We start from the raw sequence: 23,677 nt of genomic DNA, 5'->3' as shown, positions 1-23,677 counted from the left end.
TTGATGTCCTGCCAAGTCTTTTTGTAACAAATGAGTGAGTAGGGCAGAGAAATGGCTTCGTCCCATTTGTCCGGAGGCCGTCTAACCAGCCACTTCTATGCACCTTTGTGCACACTCTGTCTTGGCATGGTTGTTGTGAGACATGGCGGTGGTTGTCCGTGTCCAGCTTTGATTCATGCCTGCCTTTGTGTGGCTCCCTCAGACGCCCCTCCCTCCCTCCCTCCCTCACTCCCTCTGGCATTTCAGAAAGGCAGCTGTGTCTGCTTTTGAAGAGGTGCCCTTGTGCCCTCGTCCGCTGCAGAGCCACAAGACCCAAACGCATGGTGGACATGCCGGGTGCCAGGCAGCGTGCACAAAAGCAGCGCCTTGTCGACAACCACTCGGTGTTGTGACTGTTCACTCACAGGCTGAGCACAAGCCACTGAGCTGCCGAGGTCACAAGCTTTATCGCTTTGTTTTTGCTTAATTTTTTGCTTTTGGTCTTTTCTTGTCACGCTAGTACAGCATTTCATTAACATCTCAACTTTGGTAAACATTGTAAATGAACTGTTACTGTAGGCACAAGGTCTTGTGTTTTTATGTCAGTATATATGTCAAAATAGAAATTCATACTGTAGCACTTATTCACTAACTGCAAATGCTCAGGCAGAGATACTTTATAGTAGTATTATTATTATATGTTAGTATGACCTAATATCCAGTCCAGCTGCAATTAAGTGCAATTGATGATTTTTTTTTTAGAGGATTGTGTCAGACATCAGCTTTGTCACTGGGTGGAGGCAGTAGATTGGTCCATCATATCATTGAATGACTGCTGAATGCTTCATTCAGACGTGATTCTTCCAAAATGAATTAAGTGGCTTTGATGTCTTATTTCATGTACTGCATAACTTTAATTTATTGGAAACCTGCCATTAAAAATGAGACATTTATAAATGTGGCCATTTGTCTTGTTCCCTGCTCTAGCAGTTGTTGCTTTGTTTACCACTGTTTGAATGCAGCCTCAAGTGCTCTGGGCTTGTTTGTGCTGAACACAACACTGAGCGTTAACTCAAGTGGTCCAGTGTGTAAACACAAACCTACAGTGTGGTGTACATTTGCATTTGGCTTCCACTGCACACGCACGTAACTGTAGTTACATAAGCAGTGTGGACCCGCGTTGTTTGTGTGTGCCTGTGCTGATGAGCGTGACGCATATGCATTCTTGTGTGTATCGGACATCACGCCCCTCAATCACTGCCATCGCAGCCGGAAAGGGAATGACACTTTTTCCCCCCTCAAAGTTCACCAGAGCCATTCTGGCCAAGAATGCAGTTTGACTCCACGCTCATCTCTCTAATGCATCATGGTGCTTCCCAGGACACCGATCACGGACACACTATCTGTAAATCTCTTCCAGCAAGAATATTGACTTTCAGCAGTTCTCCTGTTCTTGTTTGAATAAGCCGCCTGGATGCTTTGCTACCACCACATGCAAATATTATGATAGAAAATATTTTTTCGGCAGATCTCTCAAAGCTTCCACTTAACAGAGGGTGAATTTTTGACTGTTTTCCCATATTACGGGACACATTCGTTGGGGAGCGTGTTGCACGCTTAAAAGAGCATTGCACTGAGCGGTGTTTTGCTTCTGTCAGTACACGGATTTCTCAGCCCTTGGTACCTACGTAACAGTTCTAGGGAAACTGGGGAGAAACGAGGGCCAGGTGTTTAGACAGGGCTGGCTTCAAAATACTGAGTCTCCTAAGAGATGTTTGTGTTGGAACGACATTAAAGAAGGAGGAATGGGTGAAGCTCAGGGTTTCACTCTGCCCATGCAGTACCTTAATCCCCGTTAGCGCTGTGTTCACATGTAATTACATACATCCTCTGGTCTGAAGTATATCCACATAAGCAAATACTGTGAAAGCAAAGAAGTGGGGAGGTTGTTTGCAGTAGCTAAGGCTGATAATTCAGGTGAAAATTAGGAATACTGGTTTGGAAATACATGCAACACTTCTATAGCTCTCTATTTAAAGCTAGTACAGTAGCTCAAAGCCAATACTACTTGGCCAATATTGGCTTAACATTAGTTAAATGTAAGTGTCATATTTTAATCCATGATTACAAAAAGTCTATACACCCGTTAATTGATTGTTGTTGTTTATCTATAATAATTCTGAGTGTTACAAAATCCAGGGAGTTCCTGTTTAAGCTATCATCTTCAATTTGCCGGTAGGTTCCACAACACACTCATCAGGCAATTAATACGAATGCTCCAAAGTCTGTTCCTTCAGGGGGAGCCCTTCTTACAAGCTCCTCGCTCTCACTCTCACTCTCACTCTGTATACTGTACACACACACACACACACACACACACACACACACACACACACACACACACACACACACACACACACACACACATGCAGTATATAGATATAGGTATACAGTCTATACATCTGGACAGTTTAGAAACATCAGGTATTCAAACCCAAACTTTGTCTGGGTTAATGTAAACCGTGTCCATACACTCCATCTGTCAGTGTATGGGGCGTATGTATTGTGGTATTGTCTACTGTGGCCAAGGGCTTTGTTGTGACATTAATATGTGTGCGGCAGTTTTAGATATCATACCCTGAATTTAATACTCAATTTTACCACATTTATACACACAGCCTCACATCACATATCATATGACATCTGTTGTAAGTGTTAGACACCTCAGTCAACTCTGTGCGTGCGGCAGACGTAGTGATTGAGTTAGAAGCTGTGTGTGTGCGTGTGTGCATGTGCATATTTGGTTTTGGGGCTTCGGGGTAACGATGAATTTCATGGACTGAGTGCCATCCAGAGGTTATTCACAGTTCAAACAGTCAGAATGTTTTGTCCATGTAGCCGAAACCTCAAACCCTCCACAGTGTTGGAATGGATTCCTGAATTTAGATTTGATTGTATGGATTAGTTTTCCACACTGTCCTGTTCATTTCCAACGTTGGCCAACTTTGCTTGATGGGTTTTACACTTTATAGATCAATGGAAACGACATGGCTCTCGTTTTTAAGAGCCACTCAATCATAACATTAGTAATCGTTTAATAATATGTAAAATCACATATCTCTTTTCTTAGTTTTCAGTCTGCACCTAACCCAACATTACCTTCAACCATCCTCAGCCCTGACTCATTTTATTGCTGCACTGTCACATTTGTTTAGTATTGCTTGTTTTAGGTTATGTTCCTCAGTTCTCTCTTGTGTCTGTCTGAAGGGTTTCATTTGCGCGTGCGTGTGTGCGGTTAGCGTGGCCCCTGTATTGTTCATGGCCTCATATCGTATGCAGCAGTTGTCAAGGGTTCTCTGTCTTGAACACAGCCCTGGTGGGTTTTCAAGTATGCAGCGGTCGTTAAAAAAAACAGAGGCTTGCGCACGCTACTTGGCTGAGCGTGAATGTCAGTGGGCAGGAGGGGACTGTAAGAGACCGAGAAGTCAGAGAAGATTGCAACCACTGAATCCAGTGCTCATCGGAGCGAAAATAAAAACAGTAGAATGGATGGGGAAATAGTTGGACAGCAGCTTACGACTTTGTTAACAGTGCACAGGATTAGTCACTTTTAAATACCCGTTCCGGAGCCTTGTGTGTTTGTGTGCATGCGTCTGCATTTCCACTTCCACTATATAAGCACATTCTCACGGTTCTGGTTGTGGCACAAGCTGCTGCGTACACACACATGTACATTTTTTTGGCAGGCTGTTGACCAACCAGGAGAAGGAAGCCTAGAATCCCATCCACCCTTTTGAAGCCAGACTCCAACATGCTTTTCTAATTAGTTCAGCTAATGACGACTGACAGCAGGAGCCTCGATAAACTGTGTCAAAGTTGTAAATTAGAGTCTCACAAACAGGAGTCACTGTAACTGATGGGACCTGTAGGACCTAGTACTTGTAGTGTTTAACCTGTTTAGTTTTTCACAACCTTACTGTATGTTATCAACAGTCTTAAGATGTTGGATGTTGCTCACTTCATTGAGATTGTTTCATTTTATTTCATCACACTCTCACATGCAAACTTCATTTGATAAGGAAGTGTCCAGTTCCCTTTGCTCTAATACTATAAATCTCTAAACCTCCTGTCCTCCTCTTTACTGTTTTGGCAGGTTTGTCACGCGCTTTATTGAGCTGGATGGCCTCACCTGCCTCCTCAACTTCCTGCGCAGCATGGACTACGAGACATCGGAGAGCCGTGTCCACACCTCCGTTATTGGCTGCATCAAGGCCCTGATGAACAACTCGCAGGGCCGCGCTCACGTCCTGGCACATCCGCAGAGCATCAACACTATCTCGCAGAGCCTTCGAACGGAAAACATCAAGACCAAAGTGGCGGTGCTGGAGATTCTGGGGGCAGTGTGCCTGGTGCCTGACGGACACAAGAAGGTGCTGCAGGCCATGGCTCACTACCAGAAATACGCTGCTGAAAGGACTCGATTCCAGGTGAGGTAAACCCCACTGCTCCTCTGCAGCTGAAGTAGAGAAGTTACAGTAGCTACTGCTTTTGCTGGGGAAGGGCAGACAAATAGTTTTGAATACTGCTGAAGTAAATCAAGCTGTAGACATATTGATAATAACTTGTAGACTCGTGCAGCAGTGTGTCTGACTCTTGGCCTTGGGTTAAGTCAACAGACAGGAAATATTAAAGGCAGGTGAGGAATGTGAGAGTCGGGGAGGTCAGAGTGGTGATGTGTAGACTAGCTGGACTTAGTCAACAAGCCTCCCGGGGCCTGCAGTAAGTCACACAACCTCGGGCTGAGGTAAAACCACAGGAGCTAGATGATTCAGACGTTATTAGGTCTATTAGTTTTGGTTAGAGTCATGATTAATCCCATGAAGTATGTTGTGTGTGAAAATGGGGAACAAAGAGTATCACATACAATGAATGATGAGCCTGTGGGATCCTGAATAAAAAAAATGTTCCATGATGTGCACATTGCTTTGTTACTGAACTTGTTGCTACTGTTTCTCACACTAAAGATCCTAGTGTAGATTAAACATGCTGACTAACTCGTCATCGGTCCTGATTATGCAGACATTGCTAAATGAGTTGGACAGGAGTACGGGCCGCTACAGAGACGAGGTCAACCTGAAGACAGCCATCATGTCCTTCATTAACGCTGTGCTCAACGCTGGAGCTGGGGAGGTCGGCACAAGCACAAATACACTATAACAATAATTAAACAATAATAAGTATTTTTCACATACAATGAATGTAAAATGTTAATTATTACAATCATTGTATTTTTATTTTCACTAACCACTAGAACCTGTTCTCTAGTGATTTTGTCTATCTAATGTCTGGCTCTAACCTCTTTGCTTCCAGGACAACTTAGAGTTCCGACTCCATCTCAGGTACGAGTTCCTGATGTTAGGTATCCAGCCGGTCATTGACAAACTCCGGGAGCATGAAAACGCCACTCTAGATAGGTGAGAGTGAGACATAATTGGACAGTTAATACAAGCTTCCTCAGTTATCAGTCTGCTTTGCCTTTTGTGTGTTGTTAAAATCAGCCTTAGTTCGTTTTTATATAGGATCCCACACACCACACTGGTTAATATTTGTAGGTGGAGTATTATAGTATTTCTCCTTTTCCAGGCATTTGGACTTTTTTGAGATGGTGCGGAACGAGGATGACTCAGAGCTGGCCAAAAGATTCGACTTGGTGAGCAGAGCACTGTGCTTGACAATTTGAGCCACAAAGGCGACAGCAGTCAATTATTTTGACTTTAAACCTGTGCATATGTTTTCCTAATAGACCCATGTAGATACTAAGAGTGCCGGTACCATGTTTGAGCTGATCAAGAAGAAGCTGAGCCATACAGATTCCTATCCCCACCTCCTCTCTATCCTCCAACACTGCCTTCAAATGCCCTGTGAGCAGCTGCAGGTTCTTCTGTTTTCAGTATCTGAGGTGTTTCTACGCTGCATCATTGTCTCACCTGTCCTTTTGCTTTAACTCTAGATAAGCGTGGCGGTGGCAGCCTACAGCACTGGCAGCTCTTGGACAGGATCCTTCAGCAGATTGTCCTGCAGGATGACAAGGGAGAGGATCCCGACATCTCTCCACTTGACAACTTCAGTGTTAAAAACATCATTCGAATGTGAGCAGATTCTCAGCAGACACAGTGGGAATTCGATCACTTATTTGTTTGAGCTGGTAATGCATCCAATCTGCATTACTTCCAAGAACAAGGGCAAGTGGCATATGAGGCAGGGCTAGAAGGCCATAAGGCGATAGAGTGTAAGGAAACTCTCACAGCTACCTGCAACTTGTTTTAAGACTCTCACTCTGTTTATTTTCATTTTCATGAAGTGCTTTTCTACCAGTGATAGTTAGGAGAGAATGTGATTACATAGTCAGGTGAGGCGAGGTGAAGGTGCCTGCAGGGGTTAACAGGAAGTACCGCAGGATGCCACACTCCAAATGTGAATGCACATGAAAAAGGAAGCCAGAGATCAAAAGGAAATAGCTGTAACCGCATTAATTTGCACAGGCAGGACAAGTCAGCCATGTTTAAGTGCAGTGAAGCAGTCACTTGGATTCATGTAGGTGAAACAGAGAAAGTAAATCATGTTGGAAGGAAAGTGTAGGCACTGCAGTGTTGTCCATACTTTTGGTTTCTCTTCATCCTCTCACTCGAGCTCTTTTTTCCTGATGTGCTGCTGTTCTTTTTCACCGACTCCCTTCAGTTTCTCAGTCCTCGGTTTAGCCTAATCCTCAAACAGGCTTCATGGTTGGTGATAAATGTGTTTGTTCTCAGCAGTGAAAGCGACTGTTAAAACAACTGGTAGGCAAAGTAATTCATCATCTCCAGTCACCATGATGACTCTGACTCCTTCCACATGTGCTTGACCTAGAATTAACACTGCTGTGCAAATGACCCTTTTCCCCACAGCTGTGTAAAGCTATTTATTAGATAAGTCAACAAAAACAGTCAAGGGGTGCGTTTGTTTCAATGAGTTGCTCGAGCAGTAATTAATGCCGACTGTAAACACTTTGAGTCGCTAACTCAAGCACTTAGAAGACCTGATTAATGGCCAATTTGCTTTTTGACTGTCTTGTGGATTTCCTTGTACAAATGGATGACAAGTGTGAATTATTGCAAATGTGTAGTTACTGTACTTTAGCCTCACTGGACGTTTTGCCCAAACATTGATCCTGTTGCTGTATACTCTTTATTTGTATTCATGTCTACTCTCTGAACTCCAGCTGTGACTACCGCCAATGCTCAAGGTTCTACTTTCCAGTCTTTATTTATTTAAATATGATTTCCCAAAACATTCCATTCAATGATCCATTATCAAAAACACTAACTTCTAACTAGTACCTTCATGTACCTATTTTCTTTCATTTTTATATCAGTGTAATATCATTAATATAATATGATAATATTAATATGATATTTAAAATAAGACTTAATATAATACTTACATAAAACCAGAACACATGGGGTTTCAGCGCAGCAGGGTTTAATTATAACTCACTAATGTTTGGATATGCAGCTTAAATGAGCAACCTGCATCAGCCCAGTCAAATGTTAATCAGTAAATCTCCAATTAATGTTATTTCTTGAACATGTCAAAGTTTGACTTGGTTGCAATGCAGTTGACTGTTAACGTTAAGTATTTTCTGTGGTGCTTTGCTCAGTTTCTCTGTGCTTCTTTCTGCATTGGTTCTTATTTTTACGGGTTTGCTTCAAAGGTTGGTGAATGAGAATGAAGTGAAACAGTGGCGAGACCAGGCAGAGAAGTTCAGGAAAGGTAAGACCTGCTGGACTCACAGAGAAAATGCATCAGCTAGTGCGTCATGTGGTTACTGTCTATAAACACTAATCTTTTTTTCACCTTGTTTACATATTAATATTCTGGAGCTCTCCATCATTTGGGCATCATTCCCTCTGTTTCCTTCTTTAGATCACGTAGAGCTGCTGGCTAAACTAGAAAGGAAGGAGCGCGAGTGTGAAACCAAGACCCAGGAGAAGGAGGACATGATGAAGACTTTGAATAAGATGAAGGACAAGCTACAGCGTGAGGGTGTGGAGCTGCGCTCGGCCAGGGAGCAGGTCCTGGACCTATCATCGCGCATTAATGACATTGCTGTAAGCACTTTTTTACTTGCTGTATAATGGCCTGATGGTTTCTCTCTTTGTGTTTATCTTATCGTAGATGTTATTATTGTGTTTCATAGTTTACCTGAGAAATAATTGGAATCAGAATAAGTTTTATTGGCCAAGTTTGCACAGGACAAGCATGGAATTGGATACAGTCTGACTGCATCTTTTCGTACTTCGTTATTTACAATAGTTTATATAAACTTACAGCACATACATTTTTACACACATACTGGGTTTGTTTATGGTATTTGTTTTGGTGAATTTTTTTGAAATTATTAACTAAGTTTAATTTATAGTTTAGCCTTATTTCATTGGATTTCTTTTGCAGCTTCTTTTGAGATTAGCATTATTTTACCACATACCACATACCACATGTGTGATGCAGCATCTAACTAGCTAATTAGACATGGTTTAATTCTTTTTTTAATCACATTTCACTGTTGAACTTGAGTGTCACTTTCTCTGACTTACCATTGACAGAAACGTCTACCAGATCATCTAGAAGTAACTTTATACAGCTCTAATCATGTCCACTTCTTACCTGTAGGGTGGGAGTATGCCTTATCATCCTCCACCGCCCCCTGGTGCACCCATGGCTCCACCTCCACCACCTATGATGGGTGGCTTCCCTCCACCGCCGCCCCCGCCTCCGCTTCCATTCAGCTGCCCACCTCCCCCGCCTCCTCCCCCACCGCCCGGAGCACCGCCTCCCCCACCAGGAGCCCCACCCTTTTTTGGAGCCCCACCTTCTCCTATGACCACTTCCTTCAACACAGCGACCACCATGCGTTCCAAGTCCATCCCTCAGCCTTCGCATCCCCTGAAGTCCTTCAACTGGGCCAAACTGAGAGAGGTGCGGTTATCCTCTGTGTGCTGCTGTCAGAAAACAGAACCTAAAAAACATACAAACCTTATTTTAACAGACAGGAAAAATGACACTTCTAATCTAAGCATGTGCTCATTTGTATTCTGAAAAAACACATAACGAATATTTAATTATACTTTCAGCATTAGGATTTGTGTTAAACATTATTCTCTTGTGTCCCTTTACTCATTAACAGAATGATATCAATGGTACCATCTGGAATGACATTGACGACCTGAGAGCATTTAAAATTCTTGACCTTAAGGACATAGAGAAGATGTTTTCCGCCTATCAGAGACAGCAGGTTTGGCACATTTTATGTTTTTGTAAGTGATTGTGAGCGTGTGTGTGTGTAAAATTGGCTGGCGAATCCTGAGAGAACTGTGGGTTGCTGCATGCTGCTGTGCACTGCTGAAAATCTTATTGTAGCAACGCCACAGACCTCAAGCTTTGCCGTTGTACCGTACCTGAAAAAGGGAGGTCCTCATGAGATAATGGATGACGTCAACACAGAGAAACACAGTCATCAGCCTTAATGTCACAAGGAGTCATGACATGAGGCTGGCTAAAATAAACAAGCAATTGAAATCGAAATCATCGAAAGGACTAAGTCAGTATAATTGCAGTATTCAGGCCTTCAGGGCACCACCCTACTGCACACAGCAATTACTGTGCTACAAACTAATTACGCCCACCGGTCACGTGTTAATAATGGGTGCAACTGCATAAACTGATGCATTTTACTGCTTCAAATGAGTTTAAGTGGAATGATAATTAGCCCTAGTTAACATTAGAACTAGTAATCACAGTGGCTCATACATTTAATGCCATGCTAAAAAGCATTCTGACTTCCTCTGTTACAGGTTTTATTAAATTGTAATATGTCTTTGGCGGAAGTTACTGACGGTGATTTACTAAGGGTATTTATTTATAAAGAGCAGGTTTTTTATTGGCAGCAACCAACAGTTAAATGCATTTATGGATAAAGGCACATTAAAAACCCATATTGTTACTGTCTATGACAACTATGTTCCATTTGGCAGGAGCTAGCTTCAGTTCAGCTAAGTGTTATGTTTTTACTTGCCATAGTTTTTTTTTTTAAAGGTTGCCACCAGCCTTTCTTTCAAAACAAGCTTGTATTGACATCTGCCAGCAGCAGGATTAATAGCCACACCAATTCTTCATGTTGCTGGTTTCCCATGTCAAAACAGATGATTCAAGCAAAGAATACAATACAGCCACAATTGTATCAAAACTACATAAACCAAACTGGAGAAAGTTTCGAAGTTGCAAAACCGAGGTTTTGGATTTTCATGAGCCTTTGACAACTTTAGGCCGTACAGTAGAGGATTTTTTTTTCAGCTTATAGTGTGCATAGTTGTATTTGGCACCACGTTTTCTGCTTGAAATGCTAATCTTTGCATGTATTTTCAATTTCTTGTGTGTGTGTGTCTCTCTCTGCGGCTGCCTGCACAGGACCTGCTCACTAACCAATCCTACAAACAGGTGAGTTATAGTAAAAGTCCAACCATTCATTTTCTAACACTTTTTCCTGTTCGGGCTTGTGGGGGAGCTGGAGCCTATGCCAGCTTGCTGAGGGCGAGAGGCGAGGCACACCCTGAACAGGTTGCCAGTCTATTGCAGGGCCACATAGTGAAAGTCTTCCAGCATCATCTTTCGTTCAACGGTGACCTGACCTGACCTTACCTTATCTGATATCACAAATGGATGTCTGTTTATAGCTATATCAATAATATTTAGACAGAACCATTTTAACTGACTCGTAAAATTGACCCCAGTTGACCCCAAATAAAGTTTGGAGTTGCCACACATCATTGAACTATCATCCAGTTCTGCAGATCCTCCCAACTCTACCAAAGCTTTTAAGTATTTTATAATCTGGAACCTTCTTATTGTGTAACTTAGAGAGTAGTGAATATTACACTGCAACTCATCAGGTAACCACAAAACTGGAACCTAAGTCTGAATGAATGTAAATGTTCCCTATTCAAATGGACAAAACATTCACTGTCTCATCTGAGCAATAATTTATTGCAGATTAATTATGTTCCAAACCGTAAACACTGGTGTAGAAGGGAAGGTGCAAAGCTACAGGCTATAGGCTTTGACGGTGTCTTTTGGTGGAGTTTCAGGAAAGTGCAGCATTCATCTTAATCACCATATGCATATTATTTATTATCTCCCTAATTTTCGTATGTATTGTGTTGATTTTTTGCATCCTCTTTCATTGCAATAATGCTCATAATTCATCATAAAGAAAAAAAGTCTAAATGTTTCCACTTTACAATCAGAAAAAAAAGACACAACCACAACCAAAAAGAGAGGCAAGTCTGTGGTTAAACTGAGTGCACATACTGTACACATGCTGGCTGAGGTCCCTCCAGCGTTGGCTTGGCTCAGTGAATGGGAGTAGTCCCCCCCAACCCAGTGCCAGCCTGCGTCTGCTGCCAGGCACCACAGGTCATCGCAGGCGTGGACACATGATGCGTTCTAGACATGATGTACGTCACTACAAGCAACCTCAAAAGAGGAGATTTTATGGCAAGCATGGAATCAGTTGGACCGTAAATAAAATGTGCTTAACACGAGTAGCACTGACCACTTTTCACAGACTTTTTCTTTCTGAATTTTGAGCATTTTAATACCTTTTGTGAGTGTTATTAACTTTGAGAACTGATCTCTACTACATTTGACAGTTGCAAAAGCAACCAGAGAAATTTGACCTGAAGCCAGCTGAAGTATTTGGCAGGAATGCAACTTTTTAGTTTGCGCTTTGATGATGACAGTGATCAAACTGTAAAAACTGGCATTTGTTTGTTTTTTTCCTTCCCCTTTTTGTTAATCTGCTGCAAATTAACACGTTAAATGCTTAGAAAGGGTCATGTCATTTCTTTGTGAGATAAAGATGTCAAACAGATGTGAAGCGGAAACGTTGCAGGCTTTGCATTTTATGAGCACATAAATGAGGTTGTCTTACAAAGTTAATGTTTCTTTCTTTTGATGTCTCTACAGAAGGAGACAGGCTCCATGGATGACATATACGTGAGCACGCGGAAGGTCAAAGAGCTGTCTGTCATCGATGGTAGACGTGCACAGAACTGCGTCATCTTGCTTTCAAAGTATGAAATGTAGCAAAGAATAATGCTCCATGGCAGTACAGTAACCTAGTTATGATCTGGTAATTAGGTTGTAGCTTTAAAGCAACATCTCTGGTCCAGGTTCTTGTAAAAATAAGTGATGCGGTTAGAGTTGTAACTCATTGTGGAGCTGCTCACGGCAGGTGTTTCGTATGTCTGGTACGGGAGATGTGTTTTCAATAGACACACGAGTCATATGAATTCAATCAGAACGCTTTCAGTCCCACTATATCTGAGCTGAAATTAGTTGTCACCGTGCCACCCTCCACCCCTCTGAAATCAATAAACAGGCTTCCTGTGTCATGTCTGACACTACTGCAGCTTGGTCCCTGGTCTTCTCTGTGTCCATAGGAAATGACCCAAGGGAACAAACCAGACGCAGATGGGGTCAGCAGCTGGTCATTATGCCTTTGATGCACAGACTAACAATGCTTTTATTGATCACAACCCGGCTGATCAGATTCACTGAGAACAGCTGGCGGTTCTCCCAGTGCATATATATACTGGTCCAGACTGGTATTTAGAAAGTTGGTGTCATGCCAATCACACAGTCACAGTTGCCTATATTGGTTGTTTGTAATATTTTAGTTTATTACGTTTAGTAAATGAATGTTTCTCTGTTCCACAGGTTAAAAATGAGCAATGAAGAGATTAAGAGGGCAATCCTTGAAATGGATGAGAGGGAGGAGCTAGCCAAAGATATGCTGGAGCAGGTAAGGCTTTTGGCACAGGTTAGCAGCAGACCTTTAAAACCATTATGAATAGTCACACCAATGCAAATTATTTTACAACTATTTTTACAATTACAACTTACTAGACAGCACCTGCATCCGATGACAACGCATTACCATGGGAATGGCTGCAGGAGGCACAGCCTCTTTAAGGGCTCATAAAGTATCGGCACCTTGTTTGTGTGTTTATTTTAAGACAGACTTGAAAATATGTTTGAACCTTTTAAAGGTAACATTGAACTTGCATCTTTGCAGCTGCTGAAGTTTGTCCCAGAGAAAAGTGACGTGGATCTGTTGGAGGAACACAAACACGAGCTGGAGCGCATGGCCCGGGCCGATCGTTTCCTCTTCGAAATGAGCAGGTACACGAGGCTGAAGTATAACAACATGATCAAGACATCTGCCTGTCAGGCACAGATAGAGTCTGAAAAACACAATGTCCTCAATGACAAAGGTTGGAAGCTGTAAAAGGAAGGATTCCGCGTTTATCTGAGAAAGCAAGTTGTGGCTGCCCTTGGAGGACTCCAGTGACATCAGAGCATGCTTTCTGCATTCTTGATCAGACTCTGCACTGTTTGTCGTGTGTGCGCGTTTCATTTTTCATTTCTTTCCATTTTCTTAATAAAGTATTAGCCTTTTGACCACACACCTTTTGCTTAAGAGTTTTTGTAGTGTGTATATAGTATTTTCCTTTTTTCCACATTTACCATGACTGCTCCCTCTTTGAAATTCGCCTTCCTTGCTGCTATGTTTAACACTCTTTTTTTCAAACCTCCAGCATGATGGGAGCCTATTAAGTGACAAAAAGGCCAGTGAAAACTTAGAGGGGGAGTTTTGTATGACTTCTAGCTTTGAACATACACTCCCATGGAAACAAATGTAATTCAGACCTCCTGTTTCTTTTTTTCCCATTAGAATTGATCACTACCAGCAGAGAGTGTGTTCTCTATTCTTTAAAAAGAAGTTTGCAGAACGTCTCGCTGAAACCAAGCCTAAAGTTGAAGGTAAGGAAAAACACCAAACACTGTTGAATAGCAAAAGAGTTTTATCAGTATACTAGTAAAGTGACACGTGACGTGATTTGCATTGTAACAATTAAAGTCAGAGGGCGTACCAGTAGTGGCACATGGCTGAGTCTTCATTGGAACGAGTGTGTTGCGTTTAAGCACACTGCAATTGTACAGTTAAACTGGCCACTATTTGCATATGTGTGTGACCATGTAGCCAACGAGACCCTCTGCGAGTCAGCTTCCAGCTTACCAGGCTGTTTAAGAAAGCTGGACCTTACCAAGAGGCCAGCCTCTGTCGTTAAACAGTAACAGCAAAGATGGAGGGAAAAGGCCTCAAGTGAGGCCCATGGACATGTGTGCACATGGGTGTGACATGAGTGAGCTGTCGTAGCATCTGTTTGATCCAGAGCTTCTTCTCTGGCTTGAAATGACTGTGAGCTTTGATAACTCACTGCATTATTTGTGCCTCCAGTGTTTTATCTGCGCTGAGCATTGCCTGCCTGGTTTAGCTATGTGTGTGCTGCAGATCAAATAAAAATATATATTCTTACTTGAACTGCTGGCTGCTGCGAATGGAAAGAAAGGACAAGCAAAGCCATAATCCTGCGAGTTTAAAAATTCATTTCATTCATTTCATTTCAAGACTCCAAGTTCCAAATGTGCCTTAACCACATGGTTCATACAGTAAATACCCATAATGGAGTTCTCATCCACTTTTATTATTCATGTTACTTTATCGTACGCTCCATGTTTCCCTCGACCACCTAGCATGTTCAAGAGAAGGGGCTGCTGTGTAGCTAGGCCACTCTGAATCCAGCAGAACAGTCAGCAGAAGCAAAGAAGAATTGTTCCCATGCTGCATCTCAGCAGACAGAGCTGTAACAATAACAGTGTGGATTTTCACATTCACACTGAGGCTTTCTTTGTTGTGAGAGGAAATCACCTGCACTTTGCCAGACAAGTCCGCTCTCTGGGGGGAAAGGCATGGCTGTGTGGGGCTGTGTTTGGAATATTCCCATTTTATGGGTGGGTGGAAGAGCTTGATGGATTTCCCCACTGAGCTGCCCAGTTGTTGTGGAGAACACTGATCAATCATTGTGAGGGATGTTGAAAAAGAATGAGAGTCACTGGGCCATGTACAGTTGAGGCTTTGGTTTGCATGTGTCCAACAAGGCTGAGCAAAGAAACAGAAGGAAATGAAATGTTAAAAGGCCGCTTTGTTATGTAACTTAAGGGATTAAGATACACACTTAGCAACACCCACACTTATCTATCACCAACAGTATGACCTCTCCAGCTGCTTCCCCCTCTCTTGTCCTCTAGCCCTTCTCAATGCATCCAAGGAGGTGGTTCGCAGCAAGCGGCTGACTCAGGTTCTGGAGGTGGTACTGGCCTTTGGCAACTTCATGAACAAGGGTCAGAGAGGCAACGCCTACGGTTTCAAGATCTCCAGCCTCAACAAGATCGCTGACACCAAATCTAGCATAGACAGGTAACCTAGAAGAGAGCCTCGGCCACTTGGAGTGATGCATTCTGTAGCATAACTCAGCCATTATCGTCTCAGGGTTGTAAAAGCCAATACACAGAGTATTATATGGGTGACTGGAGTAAGCATGACTTAGTTTTTCAAGTAAAAAGTTCAGGATTTTTTTCTTAGTACATTGGACTTAATGTCCAGATATTTTAGGTACATGTTTGGTCTGGTTTCTGGAGCTTATCATCGTCAAAATGCAGGTACATGAGGCTTAAGCACTTTATATGCTGCAGTTTCACATTTTCTGTTTCTGTTGCATGATGGGAACTTAAAACCACATAGGAATAAATTCATGGTCATATCAATATATTTTTAAGAGTACTGAAGTAATGCAGATATCAAAGTTCATATAAATGATGAACTGCAGCCACAAATTATAAAGACTCTTTAACGGATGAATAAATGTTGTGTGTGCAACAGGAACATCACCATGTTGCACTACCTCATCATGATCTTTGAGAAGAACTACCCAGACACACTGCACATCCAAGATGAGCTTGGCAGTGTGCCAGAAGCTGCCAAAGTCAAGTGAGTGCACATTCAGTGGATGCACTTTATCCATGAAGGATAAGTAGGTTTTTATTATAACTTTCCAGATAAAAGTGTCTATGAGAGCACCAAGCAGCACACAGCAAGCATGTGTTAGGAGAAATGTGTCAATGATTGTTACTCGACTTGAAGCTGCTCAGTAATGTTATAACGACTGTCTTTAAATCCTTTTTATGTATTTCTTCTTTCTCTTAGTTTGGCGGAGTTGGAAAAAGAGGTGCACAATATCAAAAGTGGTCTAAAGGCTCTCGAGGCGGTGAGTTTGAGCGTTTATGTCATATTCCCTCCTACTGGTTCTTCTCCTGTTTGTAATTATGTTTTGGATCTGGGCAGAGATGGATGGCAGCGTGAGGTGTTTAAGTGCTGGTAATGTTCCATGCGCTGAGACATGGAACACTGAATGTCACATTTGCCACCACACACGAGGCTCGTATGCACAGGCAGAGATTATGAGGAATAAGAAGCTGGCATCAATGCCATGAGGCTTCTCCAGGCTGCGTGTAGGCGTAGCTGAGATAGGTTAACATGCAGTGCTCTACAGCCTCAGCCTGCGTTTTCATGCACAAATTCCACTTGTCTGCATTGCCTCTCCAGGAGCTTCACTACCAGCAAAGCAGGACAAGGGAACGTGGGGATAAATTTGTGGCGGTAATCGGTGACTTCATCACCGTGGCCGGCTTCAGCTTCTCTGAACTGGAGGACCAGCTGGGTGAAGCTAAGGACAAGGTACAGTACAGTGACCTTCTGAATGTGAGAGACATTCACAGTCTTGAGTGTAAGTTCATACGTCTGCACATGTCAAAGCTTACAGTCCTCATGTTAGGCAGGCAAAGAGGAGGAAGGGAAGTGACAAAGTACAGGAGGGAAAAACTGAACACCTTTGTACATCTCACTTAGTCTAATGCGATGACTTTAGCAGCTTGGGGAAATCCACAACTGACAGATGACGTTGAACCCCCCCATGCATGTCTTTGATTTGTCGCTTTCCTCTGCTGTGTGCACAAAGGCCCTTTGAACATGTGTGGCTCATGCATTGATGTATGGTAGGAAGCTCAAGATGACACTCGGCCGGTGGGAATCCAAAAGTAAGACAGTGTTGAGAAGATTTATTCGAAGAGATTATATAATATGCTCTGCTGCACATTTAGCATTTTGATAATTTGATCACACTGGAAACGTTTACTCTTCCAGACTCACAGGAACTGTCATTTAAATCATGCAAACTCCCACAGGGATCAAGTGAGAGGAAAGGTCCTTGAGTTCCACGCAGACGCTTCATACGTCTTTATAAATAAAAAATATAAATAGTAATGGAGGGAAAACAGGTTAGCGCTAACATTGCAGGAAAAGTATGGGAGAAGCAGGGCACCAGTAAAACAGAGGGACCTGTGTTCGCTGGCCCAGACTGGGAACACACACACTTCCAAATGTGACTGTGCACTGAGCAGGTTTCCAACGATACGTGAATAAGAGTGGGCTTGAGCTCAGGAGGTAAAGGAGGGTGATTAACAGCAGAGCTTCCACTTAGGCTCATCACACACCATGACGACAAGTTTGTGCCTGAGTTGTGTTTCTGCAAACAGACACAAAAGCTAACAGTTTTTTTTTCACCTCACCACATTGTTCCACTCGTATGACTTGGCCAATTCACCAGTTCACCCATTCTCCCAAAATGTGCTTCACCTATCGAAATATGACTGAAAAAGTGATAGATGTTAACATGGGTAAACAACTGGGATTTGCTGTATGAGGTTCAGTAGGTTGTGGAAGTGTTAGGTCCTGTCACACATGTCCTGTCTGTTATAGTTGATATAGGCTATAACATGCAGATGTGCCAGAGTGATCCAAATCTGAGTCCCACTGGGTTCTTGTTTCAATATGTTCTTTGATTTTTGACCATGTGACACATGTGCAGTGAAGCGATCAAAGTTATGTCACTCAGCAGCATCTGATTGTTTTGGACCAGTACATACTCTAAGTATTGTTTAACTTTCCAGCTTTACATTTTATTACCCACTTTCCCATTTTTCATCAGACCTTCCACCTTCCCGGGTTTAAGAACTCGGCTCTTGCATGAGGCTGTTTTTGTTTTTTTTTTTGTTTTTTTTTCTGGCACACATGTTGACTGGTGAAGATTGGGATCCTTTCCAGGGGGTTCTTGCCGCTGACTAAAAAGATGAAGTTGGCACTTTTCCAGAGGTTTTGACTGCATTAGTGTCAACAGAGAATCAAAATCATTTCCAGGACCACACAGATTCTCTCAGAACCCTAACCCTAACCCCTAACCCTATCTCTGCCCTGCGTTACAAGCTCTTCACATCAAAATAAGGAAATGCACTGTACATGTAGATGCATCTATGTAACTAGGTTGTCCCTGAGACACAGACCACAGTCACAATACTTCAGTATAATCGGAAGCTTTGGGTGAGGAGAATGGGCGAAGGCCATCCACATTTTTGAGCCTTTGAACTAATTAGTGATCTTTATATCTTTATACATATTTGTTGGGCAATGACAATTTCAGCCAATTATAAAATCAAAGTTGTTAAACATCAAGCCAGTAAAGGAACATAAATGCAAACTGAATTTTGCCAGCTGTGTGTGTGTGTGTGTGTGTGTGTGTGTGTGTGTGTGTGTGTGTGTGTGTGTGTGTGTGTGTGTGTGTGTGTGTGTGTGTGTGTGTGTGTATGTATTTAGCAAAGACCCAAGGGGACGAGAGGAAACAGATTTGACCGTATGCGTAATTATAGGCGAGAGAGGAACGATGGTGAGAGTTGCTATGGCGACTTGCCCATAATGACAGGATGGTTATGGATCCTCAAAGTAATTGTGATCCCCAACTCCTTCTCATATAACAACAGAGGGACCACATAGTGTCCTCATACAGTAGAAACTGTAAACAGTACTATAGATAAAATACTGTACTGGATACAGTATTTTCATAATTTTAATTTTAATCAAACCTCTACTTTACTTTGTTAAAGCAGAGTTCATGCAGTGTAGTAAAATCATGTCATGCGCCTGTTGCATGACTGTCCTGATGTTCTGGTGAGTTTTAATTACAACCTGATCTCTGCATTCAGCTTCAGGTGCTGCATCATGTAAGGATGCGATCTGTTCGTTGTGCTCTTGCCGCAGCACGAGGCTGCGTGTGAGCACTGAGCAGCTTGGACAGAAGATGTTGAATCAGCTGTTTGCCTGCAGTGTGTTGTGTGTGTTGCATGCGTGCACGGTTTTTAGAATGATCAAATTTATAATACAGTAGTAAGTAAAGGCCTGGTGTATGTTTTATGTACCAGTGTGGTTCATATCAAAACTGAAGAACCATGTCTTTGTTGTTGCTGTGTTCAGTTTGCCAAATCGTTAAAGCACTTTGGGGAAGAGGAAGGGAGGATGCAGCCCGATGAGTTCTTTGGGATCTTCGACACTTTCTTACAGTCATTCAGCGAAGCGCGTCAAGATCTGGACAACATGCAGCGACGCAAGGATGAAGAGGAGAGGAGGGCACGGATGGAGGCCATGGTGAGAGAGACGTCCGCTGGTGAATGCGTGAGGACAGTTGGCTTTGTGTGTTATTCTGTTCCTTATGTCTATTATCATCTGGCAGCTCAAGGAACAGAGGGAGCGGGAACGACGGGCCAAGAAGAGTGGCGTGACTGATGAAGCTGACGGGGAATTTGATGACCTAGTCTCAGCACTGCGCTCCGGTGAGGTCTTCGACAAGGACCTGATTAAGTTTAAGCGGAACCGTAAGCGCTCTGTCAACCAGCTGGTGGAGGGCGGTGGCGGGCGAGAGCGAGCAGTCACCAAAGTCAACTACTAAAGAGAAGAAACACACACCAGACCCCTGAAGTCTGTCCCAGTGGAAGTTTGGTCCAGGTTCCTAATAAGTGATGGTTTACTTTGGAGATCATGGTGACTGTGGACAGTCGTGCCGTATTGAAGAATGAAACCCTCTCCTCTGATCAGTGTTTTAATCCCCAACCTGTTGTTCGTGGACGTTTTTTGATCTCCTTAGCTGGACGAAGGCCAAGTGGGATTGCTGAGTGGACAGAGAGACCACTGTGACACGTTCATACCTTGTGACAATATGCTTTTAACACTGTGCTCAAGCTTCTCACTGTCTCTTCCACTTACGTCTCTCTCTTCCTGTGTTCACCTGTGCCCTCTGGATAATCTTTGATGCTGGAGCTGCAACATTTTGTCTCAAACACACAGTCGTGCTGCAAATAGTCGTGGGGCCAAGAAAATGGGTTCGGGAGGAAAGACAATTCCAGATTAAGAAGGTGATAAAGGGGGATCTGAGCCTCCACAGTCATGGTTGCTTACCCCAGAGATCAGGTGGATAGTAGGAGACCGCAAATCCCTAAATGCTTTCTGAAAGGATGTGGAAACAGACAGTATGTAACAACATGATTTATCTTCTGGCCTCTTCCATCAGTCCCATGCAGGACATACAGTGCATCAATCCTAAACTCTCAAGGTGATTTCAACCTTATCCTGGCATTGACCTGTGCCAAAGCATAAAGAGAAAATAAATGTAAATGTAATAATATAAAAGATGCTGCAATTGGGCCTTGGTATATATTTATATTTACATGCAGACAAGCTAATTGCAAAGTTGTAGAGGTTTTTTTTTTTACTGTAGGCGATTTTGTAAACGATGCATTATTGCAACTGCACATCGCTGTTGGAGGTGAATTTCTAGACATTTTGTGCTTTATGTAAAAAAAAAGACAACACAAACAAACAATTACTTGGTCTTTTCACGTTGGTGTGTCTTTGTTTGCACTGCAGCTTTTCTGACAGACTCGTAGGCTTCAAACTGATCTCTGGAAAATGGACTGTTTTTAATGCAAAGCTAATGAAGGAGCACCATGAATGAATCTGCATTGAGTTTGCTGTGTTCACTTCCTGCTAAGCTGTTTGGCTACACCTAGTTTGCTGTCCATGTGGATGGTGGTGGTGGCCACCATGCTGGTGGCCAGGGGGATGCTACAGAAGCCCTGGTTGGGCCTTTGATGTCTCTCATCCATACAATACAGTAGTGTGTGTTTCACTGGTGCTAAAACATGAAGCTATCAGTCCAGCTGGAGGAGTGTTTGCTTCCTCTCGCCTCAGGTTAAACTAGTGCTCCCTTACCTTGATCCATGCTCCAGTTTCTCAGTGTGTTTGAATTGCAGTTGACCTTGTACTATCAGACCACAACATGATAAGTCTGATATTGGAGTTTCAGCATACTTAAGGGTATAGATATTCTTACAGTGGCTTGATGCAGTTGTTTGGGGTGTATTAATGGGGCGTGCTGATAAGATGCCAAGAGAGAGACTGAGCGCAGTGGCTAAACTCAAACTTACCTGACAAGCATGTTGTATATCATGCCGGAACCTGAGAGGTTTACACTCAAATAGGTTTTTCAAGCAGGAGGAAAGATCATAAGATTATTATGCCCGTGCATAATAATCTTATTAAATCTCCTTTTCTTCATTTTACTCATTTATGGATGTGCATCTATACTGTACCACAGCAAAGAGACGTGAGCTGTGCAAGAGGGCAATAGGACGAAAGGACTTTTCAAGGCAAAATGGCTAATGTGAACTTTGTTTAATATTTGTTATCCAGTGGATTCTGTTAACCCACGAACTGAATAAGGAACCACACAGTGACGTGTTTGGCTTTAATCACATGGTTGTTGCATTTAAATTAGCTGAGTTCAATTGACCAAATGATTTGCACAATTTTTCAGAATAATAATAATTGTTATTTTCTCTCAGCTTGCAGCAAAGCATTAAACATGGTCCTTAATGTTATTTTAAAACCCACCACAAAACATGTTTCTAGTTCTGCTGTTACTAATTGTCCCTACGATTTGGATTCCTCATCTCAGACACATTTTGCCTTTAAGTGCCTCTCATCCCAGTTTCATACAGTACATGTATCATTCATAATGTGGTACTGAAAGTTTGATTTTAAATGTCTGTTGGCGCCACCTTGTGGCTATAGATGATTACTTTCTGTTTTTGTAAAAAACAAAAAAATTTGTCCAAAGTATTTACATTATCACACATCAATCCGGCTAATTTGACCTGTGATCTTCTTTATTTTTTCATTAATATTTATTTCCAAGAGGCAAGGTTATTGTGGTTAAGCCTTTCTCTGAACTTAAACAGACAAAAACTGATGTGAATGAAAAATGTTAACACAGAATCAAAGATTTTTAAACTGCCATGTTCGACACTTCTGAGATTATCCAGTGAACCAAATAGACCCTTTGACAAATCTGAAAGTCCTAAGGGGAAACTGACTTATGATTGCTTACTGCTTAACCAGCATCTGTATATTAGACCTATTCTATTTTCTAACCTCTGGTCTTTTCTCTTTCCAGTTAATCAGTTTGTATATCTGACTTGGAGATCCCCGAAAATCAAGAAATCCAGAGCTTTAATCCATATTGTAGACAGACTAGGGGTATTGCAACTTTGTCAGTATTATTTTGTTTTGATTCATATTTTTTGTTGTTAGATTTTTGGTTGTTTATTTGGCCATTGACTGGCTGATGTTTGGGGTATAAAGATGGAAACCAGAGGAATAAATTTAGTAGCTTGTTCAATGCACTTTTATTGTAGGACATTTCCATTTGCAGAGCTTTGATCTCCCTGCTATGAGAAGGGAGCAACTAAGGTGTTTAAATGACGTCAGGTAGTCTAGATGAAAGGAGAAAAGGAGGCAGGTGAGGTTGGAGACTCCAGCTTGAAATGTTCTAATGTTGAGTGGCAGACACGGGTTTGTGGGAACAGGTATAGAAAAGGTAGCAGTATGGAGTTTAAAAGCCTCAACATACTGTCGACTTGCGTTGGCATGCGGGGGGAAAGGGTGGGGTGGGGGTGGGGGTGAAGGGTTCTCAGGCACCACCACATTTCTTTCTAATCATGCACTCGGTGTCAACCTGCATGCCTAAAGAGAACGGAGTGCACAAAGTGTGATGTGTTGCCTGTATAAAAAATCATGCCTGCAATGTGGAACACACTTTTAACACTATTTGTACTGCCGGAGGAAAGTTGCACCCAGGTCTAGAGGTTGTATAATTGTGAGGAGTCAGTATTTTTATGGTTGGAACAAAAAAAAGTATTCTCCACCGAAAGATGTACAGCTGGATAGAAAGAAAGCATTTTGTAAACCGTTCTTGATGTTTGAAATATGATAAAAATGTTGAGGAATGTTCCATTTTCCTGTAAATTGTACCTCTATTTATTTGCCTTACTTAGTTTGCTATATTTTGTATGTACACACATATTATGAGAAAATGTTATATTAAAAATATGAATAATTAAACTTTGGTCTCTTTAGGATGGATAGTTTGGAGACATATTAAAATGAGTTGGGGTTTTTTCAATTTTTTTTTTTTTTTTTTGATTTCCATTTTTTCTCACCCTTTGTCTTTTGTAAGGTTACAATAAACTTTTGTCTCTTGCCAGTGGTCATTTTATTCTCCTGTCTGTTGAGGGTTCAGACATTTGATGGGTTGCTGGATGACGTGTGTGATCCTATTTGAAGTTTAGGCATATATGCTACTCAAAAAAAGTTAAGGATATTTGACTTTCTGTGTGAACTATCATATTGCATCTAAAATATGCTATAACATTTACAGGCAAACCTGAAAGCACTGTCAATGCACATGCCAAAATGCTC

At 42.2% G+C, this 23,677-nt stretch overlaps 1 protein-coding gene across 3 annotated transcripts in view; it reads left to right on the top strand.

Annotated features, from left to right (window-relative positions):
* Positions 1–23,458, top strand: part of daam2 (dishevelled associated activator of morphogenesis 2) — a 69,658-nt gene extending 46,200 nt beyond the window's left edge. For 2 of the 3 annotated variants that reach the window (XM_029138105.3, XM_029138106.3), the window contains exons 6-26: positions 4,133–4,466; positions 5,059–5,169; positions 5,350–5,453; positions 5,623–5,689; positions 5,783–5,900; positions 5,990–6,128; positions 7,730–7,788; positions 7,942–8,126; positions 8,689–8,994; positions 9,203–9,310; positions 10,483–10,512; positions 12,040–12,146; positions 12,793–12,877; positions 13,151–13,257; positions 13,811–13,899; positions 15,229–15,397; positions 15,860–15,967; positions 16,184–16,244; positions 16,583–16,714; positions 19,340–19,510; positions 19,596–23,458. In XM_029138105.3, the coding sequence (XP_028993938.1) occupies positions 4,133–4,466; positions 5,059–5,169; positions 5,350–5,453; positions 5,623–5,689; positions 5,783–5,900; positions 5,990–6,128; positions 7,730–7,788; positions 7,942–8,126; positions 8,689–8,994; positions 9,203–9,310; positions 10,483–10,512; positions 12,040–12,146; positions 12,793–12,877; positions 13,151–13,257; positions 13,811–13,899; positions 15,229–15,397; positions 15,860–15,967; positions 16,184–16,244; positions 16,583–16,714; positions 19,340–19,510; positions 19,596–19,811 (2,806 nt within the window). In that variant the 3' untranslated portion in view covers positions 19,812–23,458. The remainder of the gene's footprint in view (positions 1–4,132; positions 4,467–5,058; positions 5,170–5,349; positions 5,454–5,622; positions 5,690–5,782; positions 5,901–5,989; positions 6,129–7,729; positions 7,789–7,941; positions 8,127–8,688; positions 8,995–9,202; positions 9,311–10,482; positions 10,513–12,039; positions 12,147–12,792; positions 12,878–13,150; positions 13,258–13,810; positions 13,900–15,228; positions 15,398–15,859; positions 15,968–16,183; positions 16,245–16,582; positions 16,715–19,339; positions 19,511–19,595) is intronic. The other variant, XM_029138107.3, reaches the window with a different exon arrangement.
* The last annotated feature ends 219 nt before the right edge of the window (positions 23,459–23,677 follow it).

Source organism: Betta splendens, chromosome 22, assembly GCF_900634795.4.
Source record: "Betta splendens chromosome 22, fBetSpl5.4, whole genome shotgun sequence".
Taxonomy (NCBI): Eukaryota; Metazoa; Chordata; class Actinopteri; order Anabantiformes; family Osphronemidae; genus Betta; species Betta splendens.
The sequence above is the reverse complement of the archived record's forward strand: the minus strand, read 5'-3'. Positions and strand labels throughout refer to the sequence as shown.